The sequence below is a fragment of the Delphinapterus leucas genome, chromosome 11 (genome assembly GCF_059928025.1).
Source record: "Delphinapterus leucas isolate spDelLeu-1000000601 "Yukka" chromosome 11, BTC_Dleu_Yukka2, whole genome shotgun sequence".
Classification (NCBI taxonomy): domain Eukaryota; kingdom Metazoa; phylum Chordata; class Mammalia; order Artiodactyla; family Monodontidae; genus Delphinapterus; species Delphinapterus leucas.
In genome coordinates this window covers 78,092,806-78,110,185 of record NC_143139.1, presented here as the reverse complement: position 1 = coordinate 78,110,185, position 17,380 = coordinate 78,092,806, and the positions used below count along the sequence as shown (strand labels likewise).

General features: G+C 41.1%; 1 protein-coding gene across 1 annotated transcript in view; it reads right to left on the bottom strand.

Annotated features, from left to right (window-relative positions):
* The window catches only part of CFAP54 (cilia and flagella associated protein 54), a 296,739-nt gene extending 279,679 nt beyond the window's left edge, over positions 1-17,060 (bottom strand). Inside the window, exons 1-4 of the mRNA XM_022562388.3 lie at positions 16,474-17,060; positions 7,695-7,800; positions 4,504-4,647; positions 613-784 (exon numbers count right to left, since the gene is read on the bottom strand). Coding sequence (XP_022418096.3) covers positions 613-784; positions 4,504-4,647; positions 7,695-7,800; positions 16,474-16,802 — 751 coding nt within the window. The 5' untranslated portion in view covers positions 16,803-17,060. The remainder of the gene's footprint in view (positions 1-612; positions 785-4,503; positions 4,648-7,694; positions 7,801-16,473) is intronic.
* Positions 17,061-17,380: the final 320 nt, after the last annotated feature.

Below are 17,380 nucleotides of genomic sequence, written 5' to 3'. Positions count from 1 at the left end.
AACTGTGGTCCCTATTTTGTATATATGTGAAACTGATTATCCCCACAGCCTCTGACCCTCCCTTGAGCAGAAAACCCACAGACACGCTGTATAAGTCCCTGCTCATAAGGACAAACTGAAATATAATAAAAATGTAAAAAAGCCCGCAAGTATCCTATTAGGAAATAACATCTTTATTAAATTGCTTTATAATGGTGTGTTAGTTTCTGCTTTATAACAAAGTGAATCAGTTATACATATACATATGTCCCCATATCTCTTCCCTCTTGCGTCTGCCTCCCCCCTCCCACCCTCCCTATCCCACCCCTCTAGATGGTCACAAAGCACCGAGCTGATCTCCCTGTGCTATGCGGCTGCTTCCCACTAGCTATCTATTTTACGTTTGGTAGTATATATATGTCCATGCCACTCTCTCTCTTTGTCCCAGCTTACCCTTCCCCCTCCCCATATCCTCAAGTCCATTCTCTAGTAGGTCTGCATCTTTATTCCCGTCTTGCCCCTAAGAGGAAATGAACATGTTTTAAATCACAAGGTAATCAAGTCACCGTCAAACTTAGTATTTAAATACCTTTCTGAAAGACACAATGAAAAATAAAAGACACTGACATATACCATTGAATATAATCCAGCAAAGTTGCTCCTGTGGCAAAGCCACCTGCATGATGAGCCTTAAGGAGGACAAGATATGCAGACACTGGGCCACAGATTCTTTATTCTGCAGGTTCATGTCACTGTCACAGACCAGCTGGTAGTTGCAAATATTTCTGCCACTTAAAGCATGAAACTGAAACACATGAGGAAAGGAAAAAGAATATAAATAACGTTTATGCAACTTAGGAAAGCACTTCTTAAAATGTACAAAACTAAAATGGAAATGATTCTTCTTAATTGATTCAATAAATTAGTAGAGGTCAACAGACTGAATGTTTGTGTCCTCCCAAAATTTATATGTTGCAACCTCGCCGTCTGCCATATGGGGACACAGGGGGAATCAGGCCCTTATCAGACACTGAATTTTCCAGCACCCTGATCGTGCATTTCCCAGTCTCCAGAACTGTGAGCAATAAATGTTGTTTAAGCCATCCAATCTCTGGATTTTTGTTACAGCAGCCTTATTGGACTAACATATGGAAAGAAACATGGTAAAATAGGTTTCTTCAAAACATTCATTTAGTTAAGATCACCTTTCCTTAGTCAAAAAAATTTTCAAAAGCAAAAGAAAAGTACAAAATTCTACTTCCAAGAATATAGAATTGAATCAATTTTTGTAAAGCCCCACAATGGCATGTTAACATATTAATTCAGATGTAATTATTATCATTTACACAATTCCTTCAGCAAATGTTTGCTGACCACCTCTGTTTGCCACACGCTAAGCAACAGGGAGTCAAAGATGAGGAAAACAAGGCTCTTGACAGAGGGAAAAGTGTTCCAGGCACACACAGTGTTAGGAATGCTTGAGGTGCCTGCTGTGGTCACTGATTTGAAAGTCTTTTTTAAAGTTGGATGAGAAGGTTTAAGATAAATTAGGCTATAGAGGTGGTCCATGGTCAGAACATGGAGAGCTTCCACACCACTGCAAGGAATTTGGACTACGGCAAAAGGGCAAATCCAAAGAGCAATGGAGTACAATTATTTGATTTACACTTTAGAAATTAATTCTGACAAAAGTGTGAAAGATGCAAAGCAGATGGAGGACAAAGCTACATGCAGGAGCTAGGAGAGATCAAAGGCCTGTGAGGTTGTCCTGAGAAACCATAATTCAAGAAGAGTCATGTACCACAATGTTCACTGCAGCTCTATTTACAACAGCCAGGACATGGAAGCAACCTAAGTGTCCATCGACAGATGAATGGATAAAGAAGATGTGGCACATATATATAATGGAATATTACTCAGCCATAAAAAGAAACTAAATTATTTGTAGTGTGGTGGATGGACCTAGAGACTGTCATACAGAGTGAAGTAAGTCAGAAAGAGACAAACAAATACCATATGGTAACACATATACATGGAATCTAAAAAAAAAAAAATGTTCTGAAGAACCTAGGGGCAGGACAGGAATAAAGATGCAGACGTAGAGAATGGACTTGAGGACACGGAAGGGGGAAGAGTAAGCTGGGACGAGGTGAGAGAGTGGCATGGATATATATACACTACCTAATGTGAAATAGATAGCTAGTGGGAAGTAGCCACATAGCACAGGGAGATCAGCTCGGTGCTTTGCGTCCACCTAGAGGGGTGGGACAGGGAGGGTGAGGCAGACACAAGAGGGAAGAGATATGGGAATATATGTTTATGTATAGCTGATTCACTTTATTATACAGCAGAAACTAACACACCATTGTAAAGCAATTATACTCCAATAAAGATGTTAAAAAAAAAGAAGAAGTGGGAGGTAAAAGAGCAGAGTGGTCTGCAACAGTTTCCTGCTTGGGTTACTGGCTGGAGCCAATTATGGAAGAAAAAAAGATGAGTTCAGTTTTGGACACGACGAGTGTGAGATCTTTATGATGTTAACTGGATAGATGAGTTCAGAAGAGAGATTTTGGCTAGAGAATCATCAGTACTACTGGGAGTGGAGAGTCTTAGTAACACAAATGAGCCTTACTCTACCAGGCAGACTTCGTGCTTGGATACATGTAAGCTATTTCTAGCCACCATGTAGTTGGTTTCACAGCTAGGGAGGCTGAGTGGAAATGGAAGCAGAATAATTCAACAGTGTAGGAGAGAGATACGGAAGCCTGGATCAGGGTGATACAGGAGGGGCCTTAAAAATTCAAACTTTTCATTCAGCACTCTTCCCAATGGGGCACTGAGATATTACAGTTTATAAGAAATATGGATTTGGTCATTCAGTTGGCCAAAATATATTTCTCATATGTATCTGGTCTTCATCCACAGTTCCTAGCTCTCCGAAAACCCTTGGAATTTCCTAAGTGTTAAGAGTGACAAAGATATGTTCTGCTATGTTCATGAGGTGCTTTTGTAAAGTGCCTAAGGATGGAGGTTAGCTGCCTGTGGAGCCAACCATGTGATTAGAGGTTTAGCACTTTCAGTCCCAGCCCCTGACCTCCAGGGAAGGGGGGAGGGGCTGGAAGTTGAATCTATCACCAATGGCCAATGATTCAATCAATCATGCCTATGCTATGAATCCTCCATAAAAACCCAAAAGGATGGCGCTTGGGAAGCTTCCAGGGTGATGAACAGGTGGAGGTGCAGGGAGAGTGGTGTGTCTGCAGAGACCATTGAAGCCCCGCACCCTTTCCCCACGCCTTGCTCTATGTATCTCTTCCCTCTGGCTGTTGCTGGGTTATATTATATCCTTTTATAATAAACCTGTAATCTAGTAAGTAAAATGTTTCCACGAGTTCTGTGAACCACTGCAGCAAATTATCCGGCCCAAGGAGGGGGTCGCGGGAACCTCTGATTTATAGCCAGTCAGTCAGAATTACAGGTAATGACCTGAGCTTGCAACTGGCATCTGAAGTGGGAGGGGGCGGTTTTGTAAGACTGATCCCTTAACCTGTGGGATCTGACACTGTCTCTGGGTAGATAGTCAGAATAGAGTTGAACTGTAGGACATTCACCTGGTGTCCCAAGAATTATTTGTTGGTATCAGGATGCCCACCGGTCCCCGCCATACAATTTAAGCACCCACTCACATTGCGCAGTATCCTCATTCACGCACCTACGTTACAGGCAAACTGAATGTGCCTTCAAAGATGCCTGATCTTTTCTGCTTATTAAACCACATGTTGTTTCCAAGGCCTAGAATAATCATTAAATTTGGAATAACATAGCCTTGCAGTCAGACTGATTAGGGTTCAAACACCAGCTCTGCCCACTGCTTTAAGAGGGCTGGATTTCTCACTCTCCAATAAGCCTCAGTTTCTTCATCTGTAAAAGAGGTATAATAGTACCCGTCTCTTAGGACTGCAATGAGGCTGCAAGATAACAATTCATATAATGCATTTAGAAGACTACCTAGCACATGGTAACTGCTCTACCAGTGACTCATTGGTAGCAACCAACATAATAATACTGGTATAGTAGAAAAAAGCATAAAATTTCTTTTGTATCCAAAGATCTTTTCCCTCTCCAGAGCCACTACTTATTATACTGTGTGATTAGCTTTCGTTTTCTCTCTTGTACAATAGGGATAATAACAGTATCTAACTCATAGAGTTATTGTGAGGATCCAATGTTTTCTAAAGTACTTTGTAGACTAAAAGCATTCTGCCAATACTAGTTATAATAATAATAATAAATACTGTCTCCTGGATGAATAAGTGATTATAGTGACACAATCTCCAAAGCATCTTTACAAAATTTAATAAGTGCACTTTCTCATCCAGCACAGAAAATATTTATTAAGTAACTTACAGCACACAAGTAAATACCATGCTAAGCAAATGAAAGACATTTAGAAGCTGTCAAGTAAAGGACAGACTATTGCATAATCATAAATGGTAGCTATTTTAGCTACTGCTTTCATCTTACCGTATGCGCAGCACTTTTGTCTTCAAAGCCTTTTGGAAAAAAGACGCTTTTGAATTGGTTCACATCTGCTTTATTCTCGTCAAAGTTGATGCTGAACTGCTGAAGATATCTCCCATAGCACTGTAAAAGGGCCAATTTATATTCCTGAAATAAAAAGAGGACTTGATGAAGGTTTCAAAATATCCTTTTGCTTATCATTATTAAAATTAGGTAATATTCATATTATTCTTAATAGTGTCAATGTTGATTATTACTATTACTGCTACTACTATCACTATGACACCATTATCACTACTATTTCCAAACTTAACAGACATTGTGCTTGGCAATGCATGTGCATTATTTCATTTAATTCTCCTCACAACAAGCCAATTATGAGATGAGACCATCATGACCTCAAAGATGGGAATATTCACCAGGGCACTGTGTGTGGTAATAACCTGGATATACTCAAAAACCAAAGGTTTAACCTCAACAGATCATGGTAACCCACAAACTCAGTGAGAGAGGTAGAGGAGTTTTATGACCAGCCCTGCTTCTCTGATACTTCCTAAGCTCCAAAAAGGAAAGAAAGAGTAGGAGAGGGCAGAAAGGGAGGGACAAAAGGGGGAAGGAGGGAGAAAAGAAGGGAGGGAGAAAAAAGGAAGGAAGGAAAGAAAGGAGAAGAGAAAAATGCAGGGGATGAGCTGGCTCATCTGTCGACGGTCTCTTAAATTATATCAGGATGAATCAAAAAAGTCTAAGCTGCTATGATTCTTGTTAGTTCTAATTCATGCTTACATTCCAATTACAAAGTCAGATGCCTCATTTCTGAAGCCCACGGGGCACAGTTGACCTGGAGAGTTTCAGGGCGGTGGATGTTAGCAGGGTTTTACACATGACTCAGCTGCAACCCTTTCTCTGCTTCCTCCCCTGCAACTGTGTTTCCAGGAAAAGCAGCTGCCCTGGGTGTGAACTGCCTATTGGGTGACCTCGCCCCTCAGGAGGCACCACAGTCAAATGCTGTTTTGTTTCTATTTCTATTGACTTGTTTGTTACTTGCTCACCGATTAATTCTGAATCTTTTCGCTCTAACTTGATTCACATAATGAATTCAAATCTAGGTTCAAAACAAGCGTGGTCCAACAAGATGAGTTCTACTGTAACTAAAATAAAACTAGATTCTAGAAACAAAAGTAACCACTCAAGTTTGTTTCCAGGATTACAAATACCTTTACCGGCCCACTTTCCCATCACTGAAAAGTAGTTAAAACCTTTTCTTTGTTCCTCTAAGTAAATTTGTAAATATCTTACCTGAAATATTCTGAATCTTTAGCCACTATCCAACATCAACTTGCTTTATCAACCTGTAAAATGCTCCTTCTTCTTCCCTCCACCCACCTGGATACTCCTCAAACCACCCCAAACTGGGCTGTGTATCACCAGCTTCTTATTATGTTGAGAAGAAGCATAAAAAATAGGGGGGGCACGCCTCTAATTCTGGTCAAAACTATTATTCCACTTCACATGAATATAGCTTACACGTTGGATCTCACCTGGGGCTTTTTTTTGTGGTTTTCCAAATTCCGTATGGTCCAATTACATGGAGCTAAGATGATTCTCTAATTTCGGCAGCAGAAAATATATCTTAGTGCTTCCTTATGAAAGTTCCTCCACATCTTAGCCTCTATTTGGTAACTTTCCCTCCCAGACCAAAAAGATTCAAGTCCAGAAAATAGAAATGGAGGAGGGAAATGAAGCTGAGAAACTGTAGATTGAGGAGACTTGAAACTGCCCCCACGGAGTTAACAGAAGCTCATGACAAATAGAAATTCGTAAGCTTGTCTTACAGAACAGATAAGGGAACGGCTTGGAAAGGAAGGAAAGAAAGAAATTTGTGAACTACCTTCACTGATTAAGCCCGCTGTAGTTTTGTTTTTCCCTCTTTCTTTTTTTCCTCTCTTAAATTACATAACTTCCCAGCTTCACTCAGCTCAGCCGTTTCACAGGAACTTGGAGTCAGCTCTTGCCCATGGCAAGCCGGCTGGGGCTGGTTGGGACCACCGACCCTAAAACTGGGCCTGCGCAGGTGTCCCTTGAATGGCCTTTTGACGTCAGAGGCTGGAAAACTCCGCCCTCCGGTCCTGCTAAACGCCTCCATTTTGAATACACAGAAGCACGTAGCCCAGATGCACCTGCGCAGAACACCGACTACCTCACCATTTTCCCTACCGGCAGTCATCTTTCCCCGTGCCTAAAACCACTCTGCTTATATCTCGTAAATATCCCAACTCCCTCGCCTTAGGGGAGGCGGATCTGAGACTCGTTCTTCGCTTGGCTGCCTTGTGAATAAACTCTTTCTCTGCTGCAAACCTCAGCGGCTCAGCATTTGGCTCTCTCTGCATGGGGAAAATGGACCTGGCTCGATAACAGACTGAATACTGCTGGTGTCTGGCGTAAAATCACTTTGTATAAAATAACTCTTGGTCCAAGGATCCCACGTGTGCCAAAGGCTCATATTTAATTTGAAATAATTTGGGCCTGTGCCAGACCTTAGGGGGAAAATTCACATTTTTGTTCACTGAAAACCCAGCCATGGTGTGGTCTTACCAAACTAAGTCCGTGAATCCACAGCAATGCAATACTTCCGCATTGATATAGAACTAGAAAAAGGGCACAAACTCGGTTGGAATACAACGCTGAGCAAGAAACAGGGTATGTATGGAATGACCGCTGTAATTACTGATACGTACAGCAAAATGTAAAGAAGGAGCTGAAAGTCATTAAAACAAGGCACCCGGAAGCAAGCAACATAGCAGCAAGGCCAGGAGCTCTAAGAGCTGTCTGCTGGGCAAGGCCAGCCATGTGAAAAACAACAGGAAGTGGTGTCTGGGCTCCTTTGTGTAAGGTAGGAACATGATGACTCAGCATTTCCTGTCGGGCGCCTACCACACCCTCTGTTAACTAGGGGCTGTGCTTATGCTCCGCCAACCGTCTTTCTGTTCAGGAATCTCTCAGCTCTGGAGAATCCCAACCACAAAATTTTAGAGTGAACACTTTTTTGGTTACTGTGCCTCATTAAAATTTGTATGTATTCCCTTATATATTTCTAAGAAAAAAAATCAAATCATGTAAAATAGGGATGGTATCAAAAGGATAATAATTAGCCAAATGAGTTTCACTTGGGCTCTTTCTACTCCGGAGGTACTTACTTTCATTTCACAAAGTCTGTCTCCAACCTTCAGAAGCTTTTCGTTGTAATAGGCAGCTGGCAGCCGGGGGGCGTATTTTGTCCAGATATTAAACAAAGAGGTGGCACTGTAACAATTATAAAGTAAAATGATATCCTCGAAGTCAGCAGGAAACCTAAATTAGCAAGCAATCCTTAAAAACTTACCTTGTGCTCTTTTTTTTTAGGTATTCAGGTGGGGTTTTTTATAAATTTATTTATTTTGGGTGCGTTGGGTCTTCCTTGCTTAGCACAGGCTTTCTCTAGTTGCGGCGAGCAGGGATTGGGGGCTGCTCTTCGTTGTGGTGCGTGGGCTTCTCATTGCGGTGGCTTCTCGTTGTGGAGCAGGGGCTCTAGGCGCCCGGGCTTCAATAGTTGTGGCATGCAGGCTCAGTAGTTGTGGCTCGTGGGCTCTAGAGCGCGGGCTCAGTAGTTGTGGTGCACAGGCTTAGTTGCTCCGCGGCATGTGGGATCTTCCCAGACCACGGCTTGAACCCATGTACCCTGCATTGGCAGGCGGATTCTTAACCACTGCGCCACCAGGGAAGTCCATGGTCTTTTTAATGTGCTTTATTGTTAATGTCTAATTATCGATAAACGTAATTATGGTTAAAAGTATTGTTTCCTTTATACCAAGCACTGATAGTTCTTTATATGCATTTTTAATGATTTTATTTTTTTAATTTTACTATTTTTTATTGGGGTATAGTTTATTTATAATATATAAGTTTTAGATGTACAACATAGTGATTCACAATTTTTAAAGGCTATACTCCATTTATAGTTATTATCAAATATTGACTATATTTCCTGTGCTCTACAATATATCCTTGTAGCTTATTTATTTTATACATAGTAGTTTGTACCTCTTAATCCCCTACCTCCATCTTTTCCCTCCCCCCTTCTAGAACAAACCACTAGTTTGTTCTCTATGTCTGGGAGTCTGTTTCTTTTTTGTTATATTCACTAGTTTGTTGTATTTTTTAGATTCCACATATAAGTGATATCATACAGTATTCGTCATTCACTGTCTGACTTCTTTCACCTAGCATAATGCCCTCCAAGTCTATCCATGTTGTTGCAAATGGCAAGATTTTATTCTTTGTTATGGCTGAGTAATATTCCATTGTGTGTGTGCGCACATGTGTGTGTGTGTATCACATCTTCTTGATCCATCTGTTGAAGGACACAGGTTGTTTCCATATCTTAGCTATTATAAATACTGCTGCTATGAACATTGGGACTATACTCTTTGTATGCATTTTTTTTAATTGACTTTATTTTTTAGAGTAGTTCTAAGTCCACAGAAAAACTGAGCAGAAAGTATAGAGATTCCCTGTATACCCCCGTCTCCCGCATGGGCACAGCCTCCTCCATTATCAACATCACCCACCAAAGTGATACATTTGTTAACAATTAATGAACCTACACTGACACATCATTATCACCCAGTGTCCATAGTTTACATTAGTGTATATCCTTGGTGTTGTCCATTCTATGGGTTTGGACAAATGTATAATGACATGTATCCACCATTGTATCATACAGAGTAGTTTCACTGCCCTAAAAATCGTCTGTGCTCTGCCTGTTCATCACTCCCTCCCCACTAACCCCAGGCAACCATTGAACTTTTTACTCTCTCCATAGTTTTGCCTTTTTCAAAATGTCATATAGTTGGAATCATATATATGTAGCATTTTCCGATTGACTTCTTTCACTTAGTAATCTGCATGTAAGATTCACCCATGTTTTTTCCATGGCCTGATAGCTCATTTTCTTTTAGCATTGAATAATATTCCATTGTCTGTATATACCACAGTTTATCAGTTTACTTACTGAGAGACATCTTGTTTGCATCCAAGTCTTAGCAATTTGAGTAAAGCTGCTATTAACATCCATGTGCAGATTTTCATAAGGACATAAGTTTTCAGCTCCTTTGGGTAAATACCAAGGATCACAACTGCTGGATTATATGGTAAGAGTGTGTTCAGTTTTGTAAGAAAACATCAAGCTGTCTTCAAAAGTGGCTGTACCTCTTTGCATTTCCACCAGCAGTGAATGAGAATTTTCCTATTGACCCACATCCTTGTCAGCATTTGGTGTTCTCATTGTTCTGGATTTTGGTCATTCTAATAGGTGTGTAGTGGTATCTCATTGTTTTAACTTGCATCTTCCTGATAACATATGATTTAGAGCATCTTTTCATATATGTATTTGCCATTTGTATATCTTCCTTGGGTAGATGTCTGTTAAGGTTTTTGGCTCGTTTTTTAAATCAGGTTGTTTGTTTTCCTAATGCTGAGTTTCTAGAGTTCTGTGTATATTTTGCATAGTAGTCCTATCAGATATGTCTTTTGCAAGTATTTTCTCCCAGTCTGTGGCTTGGCTTTCATTCGCTTGACAGTGTCTTTCACAGGGCAGAAAATGTTAATTTTAATGAAGTCCATTTTATCACTTCTTTCTTTCATGGATCATGCCTTTGGTGTTGTATCTTAAAAGTCATTGCCAAACCCACGGTCATCTAGATTTCTCCTACATTATCTTCTAGGAGTTTTACAGCATTGCATTTTACATTTAGGTTTGTGATCCATTTTGAGTTAATTTTGGGGAAGGGTGTAAAAGTCTGTGTCTAGATTCAATTTTTCACATGTGCATGTCCAGTTGTTCCAGCACTATTGTTAAAAAGACTGTCTTTGCTCCATTGTATTGCCATTACTCCTTTGTGAAAGACCAGTTGACTATATTTATGTCAGTCTGGGCTCTTTATTCTGTGCCTTTGATCTATTTGTCCATTCTTTTGTCATACCACGCTGTCTTGGTTAGTGTAGCTTTATAGTAAGTCTTGAAGTCAGGTAGTGTCAGTCCTCCAACTTTGTTCTTCTTCAGTATTGTTTTGCCTATTCTGGGTCTTTTGCCAACATGAATATTTTTCATTTCATTTTCATAACAACTGAGATGGGTAATATTAGTATCCAAAATATACAGTTGATGAAACTGAGGCAGGGTGCATCTATGCTCGTAGCCAGTATATTACTGGGCCTTCCAGTCCTCTGGAATATGAACTCCCTGAGGGCAAGGACCTCATGTATATTATTCATTGCCCAGCCCCCAAGAGTAGTGAATGTCAGTACTCAATACATACTTGTTGAAAGAATGAATGAATGAATATAAACGACTAGGGAAAATAATTCCTTGTTCTTATTTTTTTTGCTTTTCTATAGAGAGTTCCAGGGTTCAAATACCCGGTCAGTTTAGGGCTATGCTTCCTACATGGTTTCTGATCAGAATTCAAAGGGTAGCAGATCACTGCCTGTTTTGTTCACTCATTTAGTTAATATTTACTCCTTCCCCCTCTCTCGGAAATTATTAATGCTTCTAGGAAAAATCCAAATTTCTCTTAGCAGTCGTCCAATCCTATCTCATAAATTTCTAGAAAAGAATGGTGTTATGGACTGAATGTGTGCGTCCCCTTAAAATTCATATGTTGAAGCCCTAATCCACAGTGTAGCTGTATTTGGAGAGGGAGACCCTAAGGAAGTAATTAAGGTTAAATGAGGTCATAAGGGTGGGGCCCTAGTCCACTGGGATTAATCCATTCTAAAAAGACACCAGAGAGCTTGTTCTCTCTCTCTCTCTCTCTCTCTCTCTCTCTCTCTCTCTCCTTCTCCCCCTCTCTCTCTCTCTGTCTCTCTAACCGCCTCCCCCCCACAGCCCCGTCTCTGTCTCTCTGTGCTTGCACAGAGGAAAGGCTATATGAGAACAAAGTGGACATCTGTAAGCCAGGAAGAGAGCTCTCACCAGAAACTGATCCTGCCAGACCCTTGTCTGGGACTTTTAGCCTCCAGATCTGTGAGAAAACAAATTTCTGTTGCTTAAGCCACCCAGTCTATGGTATTTTGTTATGGCAGCCCAAAATGACTAATTAGTAATTACTAGTTAGTAATTAGTAGCCCAAGCTGACTAATACAGACAGGAAGCTAAACTTAAGGACTGAAGATGGCTCTAGTATCAATATTTACCATGTACATGTTGAGGTATTAATGGAACAACCTCAACAAAAACATGTCAATTAATTCATTCAGGTAATTAAATGATAATGACTGAGTGACAAGGGAAGGGGGGGTACAGGGTACTCCTACCTTCATGGACTGATTAATAATATTTAGGGGTAGGAAAATATATACATGTACCATGTAGTAAATAACCATGCCAAATAAAGTGTGGCAAATACAGCCTATAGAAGTTTAAAAAGGTACATGTGTTTTGCTTTGTTTGTTTGTTTGTTTTACCCTTTTCATATTCATTTGCTGCTTCATGAAATGCTATAGTACTAGAATAAATATAATGAATCCAAGAAATTCACCAAGTCTTGATAGAATTCTTAAATTATGTAGATGAAAGAGTTAATTCTTCCAAACCTTACAGATGAGATAATGATGAGTAGGTTTGTTACTCATAAAAGAAAAATACCAGCTTCGTTAAATCAATCAAGGTTATATAATAAGAGAATTTTTTTTTAAGTGTACCATAAGTTCAAGTTAAGACTGCTCATTGGGAATGGCTTACATAATAATTAAACACGGAAAATATAATACATACTATGTAATGTACATCATTTAAGAAAAGAATGTTAATATATTTTGGTTTGCTATTTGCTTATAGTTGCTGTTGGATACTTAGAATTTTCTAAAACAAAAATCATAACTGTATAAACAGAATATCAAAGTTTTATGTGCTTATAACAAAAGCATACCTTTAAAATATATCACACTCTAAATTTAAGGACATTGCTAATATGATCAAAATCTATATTTTAGGGGCTTCCCTGGTGGCGCAGTGGTTGAGAGTCCGCCTGCCGATGCAGGGGACGTGGGTTCGTGCCCCGGTCCGGGAGGATCCCACATGCCATGGAGCGGCTGGGCCCGTGAGCCATGGCGCTGGGCCTGCGCGTCCAGAGTCTGTGCTCCGCAGCGGGAGAGGCCACAACAGTGAGAGGCCCGTGTACCGCAAAAAAAAAAAAAAAAAAAAATCTATATTTTAGATAAAATGAATTTTTATGCTTACAGAAGTTCCTATAGTTATAAAAAGGAACAATTTTGGATTTTAAAAAATAACCATCTGTCAAATATGTTATAAAAGCAACTCCTACCTCCTGTACTCCTGACTGGTCTCCACATTGCCATCATTGCCCCATTTGGACAAAGTCACCAAAATATTTTAAAACAAAAATCACATAAGGTTACTTCTTTGCCAAAAACTAGGCAATGGTCTCCCGTTGCATTTGGAATAAATGCAGACTCTATAAATGGCCTCTAAAACCTTCCACAGCCCTACCTACTCCTCTAATCTCATCTCATACCACTGCACCCACACTCTCCACACTGTGCTAGACAGGCCTCTGTCCATTCCTCCAAAGGCCCCCGACTCTTTCCTGCCAACATCGTCCCACATGCTTGTTCCCTCTGTTTATCCTCTCTCCTTGCTGGTTGACTGCCAGGCGCGGGCTTTCTCTAGTTGTGGCGAGCAGGGGCTACTCTTCATTGCGGTGCGAGGGCTTCTCATTGCGGTGGCTTCTCGTTGCAGAGCACAGGCTCAAGGCGCTCGGGCTTCAGCAGTTGTGGCATGTGGGCTCAGCAGTTGTGGCTTGTGGGCTTTAGAGCACAGGCTCAGTAGTTGTGGCACACAGGCTTAGTTGCTCCGTGGCATGTGGGATCTTCCTGGACCAGGGCTCGAACCCATGTCCCCTGCATTGGCAGGCAGATTCTTAACCACTGCGCCACCAGGGAAGCCCTACTGCCAGCATCCTTCTAATCTCAGCTTAATGTCACCTCCCTCACCATTCCTTTGAAGGCAGGTCTCCACTGTGTTGCCGTTAAGCCTATGCTCAAGTGTTATCTACTCCAACCACCTTATTGAAAATTGCAACCTCCTGTCTCCCACTCCATAACCCTTCCTCTCTTTTTCTCCCTAGCATTTATCATTTTCTAGGTCACCATAAAATTACTTCTTTTATATGTTTATTGTCTATTTACCCCTCTAGAATATAAGCACCAAGAGAGCAGGGATTTTTGTCTGGTTCATTGCTGTATCCCCAGCACTTAGTGCAATACCTGGCACATATAAGCTCTCAGTAGCTTCTTCATAGCCCTTGTTTGTGTGTTGACTTAGTGACTCATTAAAAGCCTATCTCCCTCTCTCTATGAGCACAGATTCCCATATCTATTTTATCACTGTATAACCCATGACTAGTGCAGGCCCTGGCATATAATAGGCACTCAATAAAAAATTATTCTGTAAATAAATGGCTAAATATGTGAGAGGTTAGATGGCAAAGGTCCATGTCAATCCTTAATGTTTGTGACTCTCTGTTTAAAGATGGGGCAGATACTGTACTTACCAGTTGACCCAGGTCTACAATTATTGAGAATGCAAGGATAATTCTTGAATTCTTTCAATGCCAAATATTCACTGAATGTTCACTATGTCCCAACCCTCAGGGTAGGTGTTAGAGCAATGAAAAAGAGGCTCATCGTCATCAGGGAGCTTACACATTCTAATCAGGGAGATAGACAGTACACAAGAAAAGAAATAAATACAAGTATAAATTGATGGGTGAACCTGCATTTGATATGAAAGGCCACTCTAAGGAGGTAACAACTGAGCTAAGACCTGAAAGAAGAGAAGGAGCCAGATATTTGAAAAGTTAAAAAAAGAACATTTCAGACAAAGGAGGCATCAAGTATAAAGTCCCTGGGGTGAGAAACAGAAGGATCTGTTTCCCTATAAAGTCCTGAGACAGAAGTGAGGGATGAGCTGAGATGAGAGAGGCAGGCAAGGCCAGAGCCTCAGACCCTGGAAGACACCAGAAGTAGTCTTAATTTTATTCTAAAAGCAAAGGGAAACAAAAGTCTTTAGATAGGGGAGTGGGTGATTTATTTATAAAGGTTACCCTGACTGCTATGTGAAGGATAGATTTGAGACTCAAGTAGCTGCAGGGAAAATTTGAGTTGGTGATGGTCTGAACTGGAATGTTGGTAGTGGAGATGGGAAGATAAACTGCTACCTAAGTCACCAAAACAGAAACATTTTCAATATAAATATATGTAGCTTAGCTACGTAATGTGCTTTCCTTAGTCAATTCTTGGTTCTCATCTTACTTGGCCCATCAGCATGATTTGCCACAGTTGATTGATCATTCCTTCCTTCTTAAAACACTTTCTCTACTTGGCTTCCAGTACACCACACACTTACTGGTTTTCCTCTACCTCTTTAGCCACTCCTTCTCAGTCTCTGCCAGTTTCTTCTTATCTTCCCAACTTGTCAATGTTGGAGGGCCCCAGGGTTAAGTCCATGGACCCTCCTCTTCTCCATCTACGCTCACGCCCTTAGCTATTCCATCAAATGTCAAAGCTTAAATATCATCAATATGCTGATGAATCCCAGTGTACTTCTCCTCTGACCTCCAGACTCAAATGTCCAACTACCTACATAATAACTCCGCCTGGATGGTGAATTACATCTCAATCTTAATATATCTAAAAACTAAACTCTTCATCTCCCTCACTTCTGCCCGAAACCTGTCCTTCCCACAGTCACAATCCCACCCCAGGACCTTTACACTTGCCATTCTCCCTGTGTGGCCGACTCTTTCTACAGAAATCTTCATCACTTACTACCATAACATCTTCTCATATTTCTCAAAGGTCACTTTTCCTGACTTTCCTTGACCATGCTCCCTGCCATCCCACTTTAAATTATAACACCCATCTGATATCCTCATCTTCCTCCCTGCTCTAGTTTTCTCCCTAGCATTTATCTCCTTGTAAAATAATTTCCTTACATATTGGTTTAGTGGCTGTCTGTAGTCACAAAAATACATGCTCCATGAGGCTATGAATTTGTATATCTTTTAACTTGATGTTTTCCTAGTTCCTGGAATAGAACCTGATATTTAGGAGGTGCTCAATAAATATGTAGTTAAAAGCATGAATGAATAATAAACATAAGTTAAAACTATTTCTTCATATTAAATACATGGATGAAAAATATAAGATGAAGCTATTGGCTATTCTGGTATTCTTTGCCACTTGTCTACACTTCTGGCTGTTCAGTTTGCAGTGTGTTTTGACTGGGAAAGAAAGATGGTAACACAAACAGGAAAGAACCTTAAAAACAGGTAATCTGCAGTTCAAGATAACAACATGGTGATAGAATCCAAAAAAAGGCAAACGTGCAAAATGAGTCACAAAATCAAGAAAGTCACTGTGATCCTAGTAACAATATAAAAAGGAATAAAGTACAAATGTTCACAGAATGACATACTTCATGGCATCAAGAATTAACTTTTTCATGAACCTGAGCTACCTCAAAGTTATTCCTTTTCCTCCATATACAAAAGTGTACCCACAACATGGAAAGTTGTGAAAACTGTGAGTGAGCCAAAAATTTATTGGTATGGATTAGCAATTAGAAGACACTCAGAAAAGAAATGGCGAGTTATGAAACATTTCTTTGTTGATTTTTATTCTGACCCGAGCAGGAAGCCAATATACATTTACCAGGAATTAAGGATTGTAATAGCGATGAGTCTCCACTTCTTAAACTTTGTTTATATCTCCAGGGCCCTTTGGCCAAGTTCTGAGTCCGCAACACTGACCCAGCTCCGGGACCACCACCTGCATCCTCAAAAGCATCACCTCCTTTGGCCCCGGGAGTTGCCCTTCTCCAGACAGCGCCCGCCCCAGAGCCCTGCCTCTGCTTACCAACGCCGGTGGAACTCATGCTCCTGTTCCTCCGTTGTAGCTAAAGCCGTCTTTCTCTTCATAAAGCCTAGCAACTCCTGGATCTCCTTCTCACAGGAGGCCAGGAGTGGGTTTTTAGCGTCCAGCGGCCCATAAAACACTGCGAGGGGCAACAAGTCCTCGCGGCAGGTCGAGCGAGGCAGTGGGCTGAGAGAGCTCGCCTTTGACTCCACGGGGAACTTTGAGATCGCAGTCGAGGTCGGGGGCGGGGTCGGCGGCGGTCCTGGCGGCGACACAGATGTGGGAGACACGTTGGATGGAGAGGTCGAGCAGGTGCCTTGCGCCGCCATGTTGACCAGACCCGGGCCTGACCAAGAGTGTGTGTACACGTGGTTGCCTGGCGACGGTCTCGTGGCAACCAGGCATCCCACGCGCTCTCGGGAAAACACAGCGGCCCCTGGAGGGCAAAGGAAGAAAAAACCCGGTCCAGAAAGCAATGTTGCTCCTGAGGTGCTTTTGCTCTCTGGCTCATCGCCGTATGAGATGAGAAAGGAGAGAAGGTTCTGGGCAGAGAGCGAATAGGCGTGCCAGAAACTTAGGATCACAAATCCAAACTATACTTTTTCCATTTCGACCACTTAATAATGATGATCATTAATATGTGCTAGGCATTGTTCTAAGCATTTGGAACATAATCTCATTTACTTCATTTAATCATCGTTATAGCTTTACAATCTAGGATATTATTAGTATCTCCATTTCACAGTTTAAGAAACCAGAGTTTAGGGAGGTTAGTCATTTGACCAAGGTCAGAGTAAACCGTAGGGTCAGGGACCAGGTCTCAGCCTTCTGACTCCCAAGCCTGTGCTCAAAATGAACAGGCTATGTTGACCATCCCCCAAGACTAAGCTTAACAGTCGAATTGAAA